The 13,396-nt window shown below is 33.4% G+C and overlaps 2 protein-coding genes across 4 annotated transcripts; both read left to right on the forward strand.

Annotated features, from left to right (window-relative positions):
- The first annotated feature begins 3,639 nt into the window (after window positions 1-3,639).
- On the forward strand, window positions 3,640-7,070 carry LOC111005123 (zinc finger (CCCH-type) family protein / D111/G-patch domain-containing protein). The gene is made up of 4 exons (XM_022276516.2): window positions 3,640-3,900; window positions 4,070-4,381; window positions 4,728-4,788; window positions 5,832-7,070. Exons 1-4 carry the CDS (start codon window positions 3,775-3,777, stop codon window positions 6,827-6,829), a joined length of 1,497 nt encoding a protein of 498 aa, XP_022132208.2. The 5' UTR covers window positions 3,640-3,774; the 3' UTR covers window positions 6,830-7,070.
- A 1,715-nt stretch (window positions 7,071-8,785) lies between these two features.
- DBR1 (debranching enzyme 1) lies at window positions 8,786-13,390 on the forward strand. 3 transcript variants are annotated; one of them, XM_088127023.1, is made up of 9 exons: window positions 8,787-9,065; window positions 9,169-9,326; window positions 9,836-9,957; window positions 10,597-10,661; window positions 11,388-11,570; window positions 11,682-11,800; window positions 11,917-12,056; window positions 12,237-12,356; window positions 12,953-13,390. In XM_088127023.1, exons 1-9 carry the CDS (start codon window positions 8,943-8,945, stop codon window positions 13,060-13,062), a joined length of 1,140 nt encoding a protein of 379 aa, XP_087983149.1. In that variant the 5' UTR covers window positions 8,787-8,942; the 3' UTR covers window positions 13,063-13,390. The 3 variants fall into 3 exon arrangements, with proteins under 3 accessions (XP_087983148.1, XP_087983149.1, XP_022132215.2); XM_022276523.2 differs by having other exon boundaries at window positions 8,788-9,065; window positions 10,468-10,661; XM_088127022.1 differs by lacking the exon at window positions 12,237-12,356 and having other exon boundaries at window positions 8,786-9,065; window positions 10,468-10,661.
- The last annotated feature ends 6 nt before the right edge of the window (window positions 13,391-13,396 follow it).

The raw sequence follows: 13,396 nt of genomic DNA on the forward strand, positions 1-13,396 counted from the left end.
AGAAAATTTATAAGAAGTGCAGAAGAGAGACTTTCCTCTAGAAACAAACAGAAAATATTTTTAGAGATATGAGTTGAACCCAAAAATCCGAGTAGTGCAACGTTGGAACCACCCAAGTGCAAGTAAATCATTTCATCGTCAATGAAGATGAAGAATAATTTAAACATAAAATTGGTGGAAGGAAATGTCAAATAGATACGTTTTTTTAATTATAGGATTTAATTTTAACTATTAATTCAGATGGTGCAATTTTATCATGTACGAGAATTTAAGGATTTAATTTTTACTATTAAAGTTTAGGGGTCTAAGTTTTTCAATTATAAATATTTGAGGGTTTAATTTTTACAATTGAAAGTTTGGGGTATAATTGTAACAACTATCATACATAATTTTTGCAATTTACACCAATAGTTTCTTAACATTGAAATATAGTGTTTTAAGTTTTAATTTGATGTTGAATAGATCATTAATTAATTAGATATTTTTTTTTAAAAAAAAACTAATTAGATATTTTTTTAAAATCAATTTATTGATATGAAAGTTAAGGGACTTGGGGTCAACACTTCGGCTTGCTGACTCACACGCAATTGAAATGAGAATAGTTGAAACAAAAATTTTTGTTTACTAAAAATTTTCTAGATACGAAATTAGAAATGTTTTGATGTTGATTCAAAATTGTCGGAAATCATAATAAGACAATTGATAGTATACCTTTCTTATTTGTAACCTATAATAAGAAATTGTTAAAATAATAATAAATTTTAAATTATTTTTTAATAATTAAAATAAAATTACATAATATATATATATATATATAGATACTTTATAGAACAACTCTCATTTAATACAAATATTATTAAATTTTATTGTTATTACCACCGATAGAAATGAGGGGTATATGAATAAACCGATATAACATTTGAATATTACCAAGAGAGAAAGTTAAGCATTCATGACTTGGAGTAGTCTTGATTTGAGTGACCTTCGGAAGAATGAGATTATACTATTTTAAAGAGCACGTGGGTTGCACGATTACATTACTATCATCTAATAAACTTTGTGAAAAACAATGAAAATTTTGCTTCTCATACCCTTGAAATAAACGAGGTTTTGAAGGGTTATTAAACATTTTTTTAGTTTAAAAATTTATTAGGCACGACTCTAGAAATCAAATGACTAACTTATAATTTAACATTTTTCTTCTAGATTTAAATATCAATTAGTTGCTTCGCTTCTAAACTTTCAGGTCTACTCTATTGTGGTTTCTAATTTTTAAAATAGATACAATTCAAATATTGAACTAGAGTCGAGTAGAGTTTATGTCTAGCATCTAGTCGTGATTTTTGGCGCATATTTGCTTAATATGTGCTTAATAGACTAGTTTAGCTTCCTCCCTGACAACTTTCTTCTCTCACCTATGTTACACTTGCATTCCAATTAGCTACACCTACTCATCAAGATGTACTGCGACTTCCTCTTTTGTGGATGCACTAACATATGATATAAGAAAGAAAAAATTGTCTCCATAATATTTGACATTCATCATACTCGTATGCTTTTAATATCCTGGTTATATAATTATTGGTTTTCTATTTCTTTTCATTTGTGTACCGTGATTGCAAATCGAACTTATGGTAGTTGAATTTAATATAATTTTTTTTTAATGATGAAAATATTTGAAGACAAGTTTTGCATTATTATTTTAATAGTAAAAAGTTCAACTTCAAAACAAGAAGAAAAAAAAAGGAAAAAAACATGTGATTTTCCTTTCCGTAAGACAAAAAGAAAAAAAAATAGTGCAGCCCATGTGGTACACATGAATAATATATGATATGTTGTAAACTTGTAAAAGCCACGGCTTCCCCCTTCAAATCTCACCGTCCAAATCTCTAACTGTCCATTGGCAACTCTTTAGCTCTCATTAATATTATTTAATATTTTGATATTTCTCATTGATTTTACATTAATCATTCAATAAAAAACATCTAAAATCAATTTCAAAATCCAATATCTGACCTACTGAAGATAATTTAAGCAATTTTCTATATACATTTTAACTCATTAAGCGAACAAATCAAATAAGAGCCGTCAAAACGAGCATAGCTCAGTAGTAATTGATATATATCTTTAAAAGGTGGTGAGTTCGAATCCCCTCCTCAATATCTGGTACTAAAAAATAAAACAAAATAAGAACATATTTTCTTTCAAATTAAAAAAAAACGAGCCTAGTTAAGTTTTTGTTTATAGCTTAAAATTAAACTTTAATTACATTCAAATAAATAAAGAAAAAACATGATATTTAGAAGTTTTAGGAATTCAAGGAAAAAGTTATAAAATAAAAAAAAAAGACCAAATTAATAGTTGATGCGATGTGACGTAAAAGTTAATGTGACATTTGAATTTATTATGAAAAAGGACACCCGTATCAATTTTGACAAAGGTTATGTCAACTTTTTATTACTATTTAACCATATGTGATATAATTAAGGTTTTTGACCAAATCATATAATAAGTTGTAAATAGTTAAGTGGATAGTGGATGATTATAATAATGTAAAGTTTTTTTTTTTATGTTAATTTTTTATAAAAGTATTTGGAATTGGATGATGCCAAGATGAACTTTAACTAAATTGTTAAGATTTTTTTGCTCGTTTATTTAATGCAATAAGTTCAATCCTCTATCCCTTGAAGCAAACATATATTTTCTCGACCCTCGCTGGTTATTTGGTAAAAATGTTAATGTAAATATAAATGTTGATGAATATTTTTAGAAAAATCATAAAAATAAAATAAAATTATAAAAATATTTTAAATTACAAATAAGCTTTTCACTATTTTTAAATAAGTTTGAAATTCTCATTATTCATATCGTGTCTACGTTACTGATATTTGTTGATATTTTTTTAATTAATCATCGATCATTTGCGATGTTATGTAAATGTTGATTCACTCCTTGTGTTAATGTCGAATTCATAGACATATGAAAACGTTGATAAAAATTTAAAACTCGAACGACTTTGTTATGGGCTGTTTTTTAATGGTTATTGTTGAAATTGTAGCACATTACTTTGTCCTTCTCGTGTGTAATGTGTTTGAAATGGTTGGAGCAACGATTTTGTTGACAATTAGGCTTTAAACCAGAGCGTTAAGGAGATAGAACGCCACGTACATGTAAATATAATACATGAAGTGCCAACAAAGTTGGTTTAGTGATCAAGGCATCTTGCTCATTTTATTTTGAAGTTGAAGGTTCAATTTCCTCGTCTCCACATTATTGTATATTGTAGATGATTTTGATTTGATGGGATCCTACAATAAAAATGAGAACCCATGAAAACAATGATTTATTACTAAATATTTTAGCTACATTTTTTTAGTACAATATATATGATAAGAAATCGAACTCACAATCTGATATATGTCAATCACCACTGACCTATTTGACTCCAAACACTACACTACTTTAGTCCATGAAATTAGGCTCTTAATTCTAAATCAAGCTATCATTTTTCAAAAAGCAAATATAATTTCCGATTTTTGCCTTTAGAATTTAGCTTATTTTTTTAGCATATATCCAAAATAAAAAAAAGTGCAATGGGCTAATATTACATTCTGTGCGGCCCACGCTATGATCCGTTATTCAGAGAGTCCAGAAACGACGAAGCGCAGCGAATTGAGCACTGGGTCGAGCCTTGGCGCTGCGATTTGGTTCCAGTAATGCCGCTCTCTTCATCTCTCCCACACAGAAGATCATTCAATCTCGCGATAGGGGGCAATGGCGAGCGACGAAGAGAGACTTCTGGAGCTGCAGCTGGAGGTTCAATTGCACGAGCAAAAAGACTCTCTCGCCGCCTTACAGGATGCCCTAGCCTCCGACGCCTCCAATCTCGAGCTTCTTGCGGTACGTTACTTCATCTTCTATGAATTTCCGTTTGGCTACGGAGAAAAAATTAGAAGAGGAATGCACGAATTCAGTTTTGGCTTCTCTTTTATTTCGATTACGTAATTTTAGAACTTTTGGAAACTTCCGGTCGTTGCTTTTGCTGAAATGTCATCTGTTTAATGTCAAGGTTCATGAGGAGCTTGTCCAAGCAATTAAAGATGCCGAGGAAGGGCTTCTTCACCTTAAGCGTGCTAGGTTGTTGCGAGAGGCAGATTCGGTGTTGCGTGGTTGTGATAGTAACGCGGAGGATGTTCGGGTGGAGCCTCTTGATCCTACGGATGTCGAGCCTGAACCTCTAGAGGACCAAAGTTTCATCGTTGGATCAAAATGCAGATTCAGGCATACCGATGGACGTTGGTATGATGGTGAAATTGTTGGATTGGATGGTTCTAATTCTGCGAAAATTTCTTTCCTCACTCCTACGACTGAGAATTTGCTGGTAAGTAGTCCGGGGCTCTATATTTCGGCTTTTCTGGAACTGTTTTATTACTTCACCACCAAGTTATCTTGTGATTTATTTCTTCTGAAGTGTTTGTGCACATATTATTTAGACTTGAATTAAGCATGTGTATTGTATCTTCTGTATGGTTGTGGTTGTCTTTGGTATTGCAAGGGAATGCAACTAGCTTCTTACCTATACCGAGAATCAGTTTTTAAGAGTACTTACTAGATGAGTTTTGATAAGTGTTAGCAATGACAGATTTTGATCACCAAGATTATTGAGCAATCACTATGGTTTTTCTCACATCATGATACTAATGTTACATAACAACACCAAAGTGCAGATATGCAAGTTCTTCTTACAACAAAGATGTCGGTTTGGCACTAGCTGCCGCTTATCGCATGGTATGTCGTACTCTTTCACATGGACCATGTAGATCCAACAACTCATTAAGTAAAGCCTTCCTCTTGTTTCAAACTTTCAGTGGTTATTCCCACGAGCAATACTTATCTTGAGATGAACTCTATTTACTAAAGGAAGTTGCAGAATGAAAATAATGATGAAGATCTTGATTTGGTTAAAAGTTTTCCTTCGTAGGAGTCCAGTATGAAAAAGAAATCTGGTTCTGTTCAGTTTTTGTGTTGTAGAGTCTTTAATCATTTTATTACTAATAGAGAAGGGGAGAAGATCTTAGATCTTCTGCAATAACCATTACTTCTAACCCTACCTCGAGATGAGAAACTCCCTTATTGTTATTAAAAAGAAGAATGCAAGATTCCTTTTTCATATATCAATGAAAATTTGTTTCTTGTTAAAAAAAAAAAAAGAAGAAGAAGAAGAAGAAGAAGAAGAAGAAGAAGAATAATGCAAGAGGTAGTGGGGAACTAGATCCTCAATCCTAGAACTAGAGAAAATGAAGGTTGCACTGGAGAAAAACATGTCACAGAACTGTGAACTAAAGCTATTTCACCTAAGAGAGCAAGAGAGGAAAGAGAAACTGCCATGGATTTTTCTATTTTCCTAAATCTCTTTGAAAAAATTTCCTAATTTTTATGCATTGCCAGATGCTTGCAAAGATCTAACTTCTAGCCTCTAGGACTCCCCCTCAATGCTGCTGTCTATACGTGTAAATTCCTTGCATGATACATTCTATGATTACGCATTATGTGACACAAGGTAGTCTTGCCCTTAACATGTTTGAAAAATATTTATTGTATCTTACCTCAGTTCCAATAATGCCATGATCACGAATTTATTTCTGCTTGATTTACTTTTTCAATTGTATTTAAATTGAACTTAATGTCTCAAAAAATACAAAGAATAAAAAAACAAATTATTTAACTACCCTAGTTTTTTATTCACCGTTTTGGAGAATGGTTTTTTCCTTTGTATTAGGCAATAGCTATGCTGCTATTCTCAATTAGCTGAAAGAGTTCTTAATGTGCAGGAGTTGATATCCCTTTAACCTCCATTAGGAAATATGTGCCAACAGTTTGGAACCAGTCACTGGCAGGGTCTCGTATCTGGGCTCTGTCGTCTAGGAATGGCATTTGGAGGCATGCCGAACTTGAATCTTGGGATGATGCTCTTCAAGTTGCACAAGTTGTTTTCAAAGATGATGGATCCTCTCAAAATCTTGGGCCAGAGGACATAGCATTGTCTGAATATGCTCAAATTAGCGATGAAGAGGAAAGTGACTCCAGCTTGGAACGGTCTGATTCAAGTGATTATGAAGAGGATGGTTTGCAGGGTTTGGGATTTCTAGAAAGCTCTACCCAGCAGAGGGGCATCCAGACGGAGACCTCCATATTTGCTAAATGGGAGAACCATACCCGGGGAATTGCTTCCAAGATGATGGCTAATATGGGCTATCGTGAAGGAATGGGTTTGGGCGCGTCTGGGCAGGGGATGCTAAATCCTATTCCTGTCAAAGTGCTTCCAGCGAAGCAATCTCTTGATCATGCTCTGGAGTCTCAGAAAGAGCATAATAGCAATAGTAATGACGAGAATATAGGTAAGAAACGAAGCAGAGGCGGTAAGAGGAACCGTGAGAAAAAGTTTGCTGCATCAGCCCGGGCAGCTAAAGAGGAAGACGAGTCAAGACCTGATGTATTTAATCTTATCAACAACCACCTTGCTATGCATAATGCAGCATTGAATGGTGGATCTGTGAAGAAACAGAAAGATAGAGGTTCAGAAGATGGGAAGAAGGTGGATAGACGAACCTTAATTGCATATGACGATGAGGTGAAAGACCTTCGACTACGAGCCGAGAAGCTTGAAGAAATGGTGAACAGAAATAGGAAAGAGAAGGCTGTCTACGAGGCTGCCTCAAGAAAGCTGATCGAGACTCGCAAAGCTTTGGTCGAGGCAGAGGCAGCTCATGCTTCTGCCTCCAATGCAGTCACCAGCAGAGAAAAGGAAAAAAGATGGTTGAAGTTTTAGGATTTCATATGATGTTATTGTATAATGATAGCTCCACTTGGTAGAAGATTCATTTCACTCTCTGAAACTGCTTCTTCTCCACGTTAATTATTGAGGTGGATCCCTATTTATCACTTTTCAGATGATAGAATTCTAGATTTAGTGTATGCAGGTGACAGGCTGACCATTATTCATAATTCTGAAACCTGAAGTATGGTATAACTTGTTAATTGTTATAGTTATAGTTCCAACTTTTGTTCCATTTATATGCTATTCGTAATTTTGCCCTTGTACGTGCACGGTAGATCCATTGTTTTGTATTTGAAAAATATACTTAAAAAAAGGGGCAGAGCGTTCTTTGAGGAAAAAAAAGAAAAATTAATTTAAGATATGTTTGGAGTGATTTTGACATGGTTAGAATTACTTTTATTTAAAAATAGAATGTTCAATCTCCTGAAGGGTGATTTATTCCAGTGATTTTTTTTTTTAAATTAGGTTTTAATGTAAGATTTACATATAGACTGTTTTGAGTATTTTTTTCCTTTATTTTTCTTGTGAGAAGTCTGGTATAGTTGAGATCACAATCAGCACCAAGAAAAGAAGAAATTAATTATTTAGTACTTCATTTCGATACTGATTGTGAAATTGCGTTGCTACGTCAGAAGAAGGATAGCTATATTGATTGGTACAATATTGGCGATCTAAGATAAAATTTCAGTTAATTTCCATTTACTGATCTCATCTTTTATGTAATCGATCACAGGATATGTGGAGCTCGACACGATGATCTTCAAGAGAAATAAAAAGAAAATATAACATTTTACTATTATGCCCTAAATATTTTGCACTATTTATAATATAATATTTTATATAAACTAATAATTTTAACTGCGTAATACATAAATAATTTAATTAAAAATTTTCAATGTCACATTTATTTTATAAACTAAACTAAAAAAAATTGTAAATGTCTTCAATATTAAAAAAAAAAAACTTAAAATCAAACAATTTTAATTTATTTGTAGTAATGTGTTTTTTTATCATAGTTATTTATAATAAACATATAAGATCTTAACAATATTGACATATAAGAAAAATTAAATACGCCAAAAACAAAATAGAAAATCAACGTGATCAAAAAAAAAAAAGGTAAGGAGAGTCGGTTTATAGTTACTAGAACTAAAAAAATAAATCAAAACTTGAAACTAATTTGGTTTAGGATTACAAAACAAGGAGGTTATATACGATAGATATTACAAAATCGAAACGTTTAAACCTAAAATCCTCGCAATCATCTATTTAGAACATAAAATATTTTAACCAAAAACAGAATTTGAAATCATTTATGATTTTAAATTCATCTTCCTTTATCTATACAAATAATTCTTCAGATCGGAGGTTCCAAACAGAGGTAAATGTAAATGTGATCATAATTTTTGTTAGTTTTATATTAATTTGGGTTTACATGGATTTTTTTTTTAATTTCATTTTTTCTCCTCTCTCCTCATCCAACCTCTTCTTCCCTCCTGCTTGCCATAAATTTGGTAATTAAATTCGATTTTTCATATTAAATGATTTAATATTTAATCATTTCATGATGTAATTTAAAGCATTTTTTTATAGATTTTTTATACGTTAGATTTGTAATTGATTGCTCGAATTAAAAAAGGAGCGTGAAGTTTAAGGTGAGAGAGGATTTTGTTTTTGAAAAATGGAAACACTTTGGTAATTTTATAAGGGGAATAAGTTAAACTTTAAATATTAATTATTTAAAATTATTTTTAATTATATAAAAAAATATTAAGTAAATATTAAAATAATTATATAAAAATATCTTTTACAAAATTAATTAGGGTTAAATCTCTTTCACTAAAATCAGTGGTTCTAGAATAATTTTGAAATAAGCTATATATTTGTAATATTTTGAACTCACTGTGACGTATGTGTGTTTTTAACTGTATTTTGCTGTTATTTTGGAACCTTTGTTGCTTGCCTTTGGAGAAGAAAAATAGAGGGTTTAAGGGGGCGTATGAAATGAAATGAACTGAAGCATTTCACAAAAAGTTGCTTTCAAATTCAAGAAATTTCCTCGGAACCGCCTCTCCCGCGAAGACGAAGAAGCAGCAGCAGCAGCATGAGGATTGCAGTGGAAGGTTGCATGCACGGCGACCTCGACAATGTCTACAAAACTCTCCAACACATAGAGAAAGTTCAAGGCATTAAAATCGACCTTCTTCTCTGCTGTGGCGACTTTCAGGTACTTCTTTCCTTCACTTGGACTTGCATCGCATTTCCCCTAATCTTTTCTATTTTCAAGTATCTGCACTCCCAAAATCATTTCAATTTTCTGCGCTATTTAGGCTGTTAGAAATGAAAACGATCTGAAGAGCTTAAATGTGCCCCCGAAATATCGGTCCATGAACTCCTTCTGGAAGTATTACTCTGGAGCTGAAGTCGCTCCCTATCCTACTATTTTCATTGGTGGAAATCACGAAGCGTCTAATTATCTGTGGGAATTGTGAGTTACTTGAGCTTAACTTGTGTTATATCTTAACGGGTCTCCATGAGTGCTTCGGTTGTTTGTGTTCTTGGTGTGTAGAGCTATGAAATTTTATTTTGGGGGTAAGAGAGATTCTGAAAAGTGAGTCACAGTTGTGGATCGCTTGCGTATAGCTTTTGATTTTTCGAATGCTGCGCTTAATTGTGAAAAATATCTCGATTGAATAATTGGCAATAGAATTATATGAGGTGCGTGTAAGCTGGTCTGGATACTCACGGATAGTATAAAAAAAAAGTAAAATTAATAATTTGCAATAAAGTTTCCCGACATGCTATTCAGATGTTCAGATACTTTGTCATTCTATTGAACAATTATGTGAGATCTTTGTAAACTAGTCTCTACGCCCTCAATTTTAATTGCTTCTCATGTTTTTTTTTTTTGTTTCCGTTTGATTGTTGTTTTTCTGAGGCTTTGTGTCCTTTTATGCACATGGCACATAAATTATCAGGATCCCATTGTTATTTTAGGTACTATGGAGGGTGGGCTGCGCCTAATATTTACTTCTTGGGCTTTGCTGGTGTAGTCAAGTTTGGAAATATCCGTATTGGTGGGCTGTCTGGGATTTATAAGGCACGCAATTATCATTTAGGTGGGTGAATAATTTTCCATCCGTTATTTATGTAGTCGTGAAACAGAGTGAGTGAGTTATCTGGATTGATTAACATGCAGTCGAGGTTTTCTTTTGTTCCTTTCTTGTGCTATATTTGGTCATGGAATCTGGTATATATTAATGATCTTGAATGAGGTAATAGTTCACAGAACGAGTAGTTGCATTTTCTACAGTAGGTTTCATTTTTTGGGTTGGGTTTTGTTTCTTGAGTGCTTTTGAAGAGACTCTTTCTCAATTTATTATCTGTTGAGGAACTTTTTTATTGGTAAAGCTTTTGGAAGTAGATCCATATGCAGGTAACATACTAGCTCTTCATTAAATTTTTAGAATATAGGAAGTCCTTCCTCCTGGGAGTAAGTTTGCATATTAAAAAAGGGTTGGTATTTTAAATGTATGGTTCCGTATCTTTATCTTTGTGCTGCCCTGTTATTTTTCCGCAATATGTGTTAAGCTGCATGCAGGATAATCTCCTTCACATGTAATGGGCAGGTCACCATGAGAGGCCTCCGTACAATGAGAATACTATAAGATCTGTTTATCACGTCCGTGAATATGATGTTCAGAAGCTTATGCAACTTGAGGAACCCATTGACATTTTTCTTTCCCATGATTGGCCAGTTGGCATCACTGATTATGGAGACTGGGAGCAACTTGTTAGGTCCAAACCCTTTTTTGAGAAGGAGGTAGCTAAAAATATTGTTACTACTTACTCAACAACTTTAAAAGTGCATCCATAGTAATTATCTGCATGATATGAACTGCTGAGACATAGATGTAATTTTTTTTTTTTTTTTAATTGGAGCTTAGATGTAAGGTTTATTTTACTATCATTTTGAGGGCATCCCACCTCTGACATGAACTTCTATGTTATCATTGTCAGATTGAATTGTACATAGTTGATGTGAAAAGTACCTGATCTAATGCTACGTCTACCTATCACTCTTAAATCACATTACCCTTCTAAGATTTTAGTAATTAACTTGATTAACACTTAGCACAGGACAAAAGTGAAGGTCAGAAGAGGATTTTATTGCTATTAAATTCCATAGAAGTTGTTGAAATTGGTTAATTGATGGGACTGGGACCTGAATTATAACGACTAGAACTTCTTGTAAAGTCAGAGGCAAAGCATTTGGATCCAGAAAGCTAGTATAGATTATGATTCATGCATAGCTTCAGCTTTAAGTTATGAAGAAGGCACAAGTAAATTAAACATATTGTTTTAAAGAACCTTGAGGAATCTGACTTTTATCTAGAATGGTCCCCAGAGGAACTTAAGTAGACTCCAGAAAAAATGTTCCAACATCTTCTGATATGTTTACTTGCTGATTTTGACCTTTGTACCAGTAAAGTTTTCCTGATTATGCTGTTGAGGTTCATGACTTGTGTAGTTGAATTTTTAACGCCAGATTCAGGAAAGAAGTCTTGGGAGTAAGGCTGCTGCCGAGTTGCTGGAAAAGTTGAGACCACCTTATTGGTTTTCAGCCCACCTGCACTGTAAGTTTGCTGCTCTTGTGCAACATGGTGAAGGTGGCCCTTTGACAAAATTTCTTGCGCTTGATAAGTGTCTCCCTAGGCACAAATTTTTACAGGTACTTCAATTTTGATTTGAACTCATTAATAGTTCTCCATAAGGTCCTTTTTTGGATTTTGCTAGATGCTGATGATTTCAAGCCTTTAACTGTGTGCTTGTGGTTTTTTAGGTTTTTGAGATTGAAACAGAACCTGGACCTTATGAGATTCATTATGATGAAGAATGGTTGGCAATAACACGAAGGTACAATGCAATCTTCCCATTGACGGCCAGAAATGCAAATTATGGGTGCGTAAGCATTTACAATAACTCTTTATGAAGATTTTATTGGACATTATGACCCCCCATTCTCATTTGTGGGCTATTGACAGTATGAGTTGTAACTCTCCATTTTGTAATATCAGAGGTGTACAACTTCAAATGCAAGATTGTCGACAATGGGTCCATAGCAAGTTGGAAGAAAGAGGAACAAAACCCTTTGAATTCGTTCAGACTGTTCCTTGTTATGATCCAACAAGATCTGTCTCCAGTAGTCCGCTTGCTGGTAATTCAAATAATTTTTTCAATCGAGTTATATCTGTGTAAGTATTCTGATCCAAAAAAAAAATATATCTGTGTAAGTAGAATGAACTTAGATCTTGTGTTCTTTTTCTAGTTCACTGTATTAGTACCAGGGAGGGTGGTTTTCAATTCTTAAGGTATTGATGGATAGACTGTATGACAGGATATCCCCGAAATCCTCAGACTGAGTCTTTGCTGAAGTTTCTCGAACTCCCTTATCTTCTTGATGACATGTCAGTACCTGCTGAACCATCTGGGAGTTCTATTCCTTTCTCAGATAGTGGTAAACTGTTTACCTTATGATGTTTATTTGCTCCTTGATAGCTTAGAACAAGTAGTTCTGTTACTGATAGGCGTTCACTGATCGTGGTTCTGAGTGAATAAAAACTAGAACTCTTGAGTATGATTTTATTGGACGGTGAATTTTCTTCTTTGAGATTTTCTATTAGCAGCTTCTTTTTTTTTATGGACAAAAAACCAGCCCCTCAAAAGGAATCCAAAAATGTTATTTTGTGGGGTATCTATTAGCAGAATTTTCATTTTTATTTTGTGGGGTATATGGCTGGGGAGGAATGGTAAATTTTTAGAGGGTGGAGAGGTCTTGAGAAGAGGGGTAAGAAATTGTTTGGCTTAATACCTCTTTATGGGATTCGATTACTAAACAGTTTTGTAATTATCATTTAGGTTTGATTATTTTCGATTGAAGTCCGTCTGTTTATTTGGATCTATTTCTATTAGCAGAATAGTACGGATTTGTTTCACCTCTCTGAGATCTGTAGTATTGCTCACTGATTTTGGTGTATTGATGCACATACGTTGTACATTTACATTTTTCCTAATAGCAGAATGGTAATTTTTCTGTAATATTTATGGATGCAGGTTTGTTCGTTGATCGTGAAGACATTCCGATTGACGATATTGATGATGATGATTTGGAAGAAGAAACTGCAGAACCTGAAGATGCTGGAACCAAAGCTGAATTACATTAACCTTGTATCATGGCAATGCTTCCAAAATCTGCCACAATGAATGAAGATTGACCATTTTAGCTTTTTTTCGAGCGAGAGATTTTCAAGTGTCATGCAGATTAGAGAATTTCCATTGTCAATAATTGTCCTATGCTCTTAAAATTATTCATGAAATGAATTACAAGCTAAGGTCTAAAGCTTATGATATTCAATACTGGTGGAAAATTTATCAGTAAACTTCCAAATGGATGTTCCTAACAACGATTTGGAATATTGATATATTGACAATGAGAATGTTAAAGGCTCAAGTTTATAGAAATGTTGATAAATGCACAAATTATTTGGGTTAGTAAGT

This window comes from Momordica charantia (assembly GCF_013281855.1).
Source record: "Momordica charantia cultivar OHB3-1 chromosome 8 unlocalized genomic scaffold, Mcharantia_2.0 BLBB01000008.1, whole genome shotgun sequence".
NCBI lineage: Eukaryota > Viridiplantae > Streptophyta > Magnoliopsida > Cucurbitales > Cucurbitaceae > Momordica > Momordica charantia.

Bases quoted from the DNA above. Each gene is read 5' to 3' on its own strand.
- LOC111005123 (XM_022276516.2), top strand. From the start codon at position 3,775: ATGGCGAGCGACGAAGAGAGACTTCTGGAGCTGCAGCTGGAGGTTCAA. The intron at 3,901-4,069 runs GTACGTTACTTC...TTTAATGTCAAG, and splicing joins CCAATCTCGAGCTTCTTGCG to GTTCATGAGGAGCTTGTCCA. The intron at 4,789-5,831 runs GTATGTCGTACT...CTTAATGTGCAG, and splicing joins TAGCTGCCGCTTATCGCATG to GAGTTGATATCCCTTTAACC.
- DBR1 (XM_022276523.2), top strand. From the start codon at position 8,943: ATGAGGATTGCAGTGGAAGGTTGCATGCACGGCGACCTCGACAATGTC. The intron at 11,571-11,681 runs GTACTTCAATTT...GTGGTTTTTTAG, and splicing joins CTAGGCACAAATTTTTACAG to GTTTTTGAGATTGAAACAGA. The intron at 12,057-12,236 runs GTAATTCAAATA...ACTGTATGACAG, and splicing joins CTCCAGTAGTCCGCTTGCTG to GATATCCCCGAAATCCTCAG.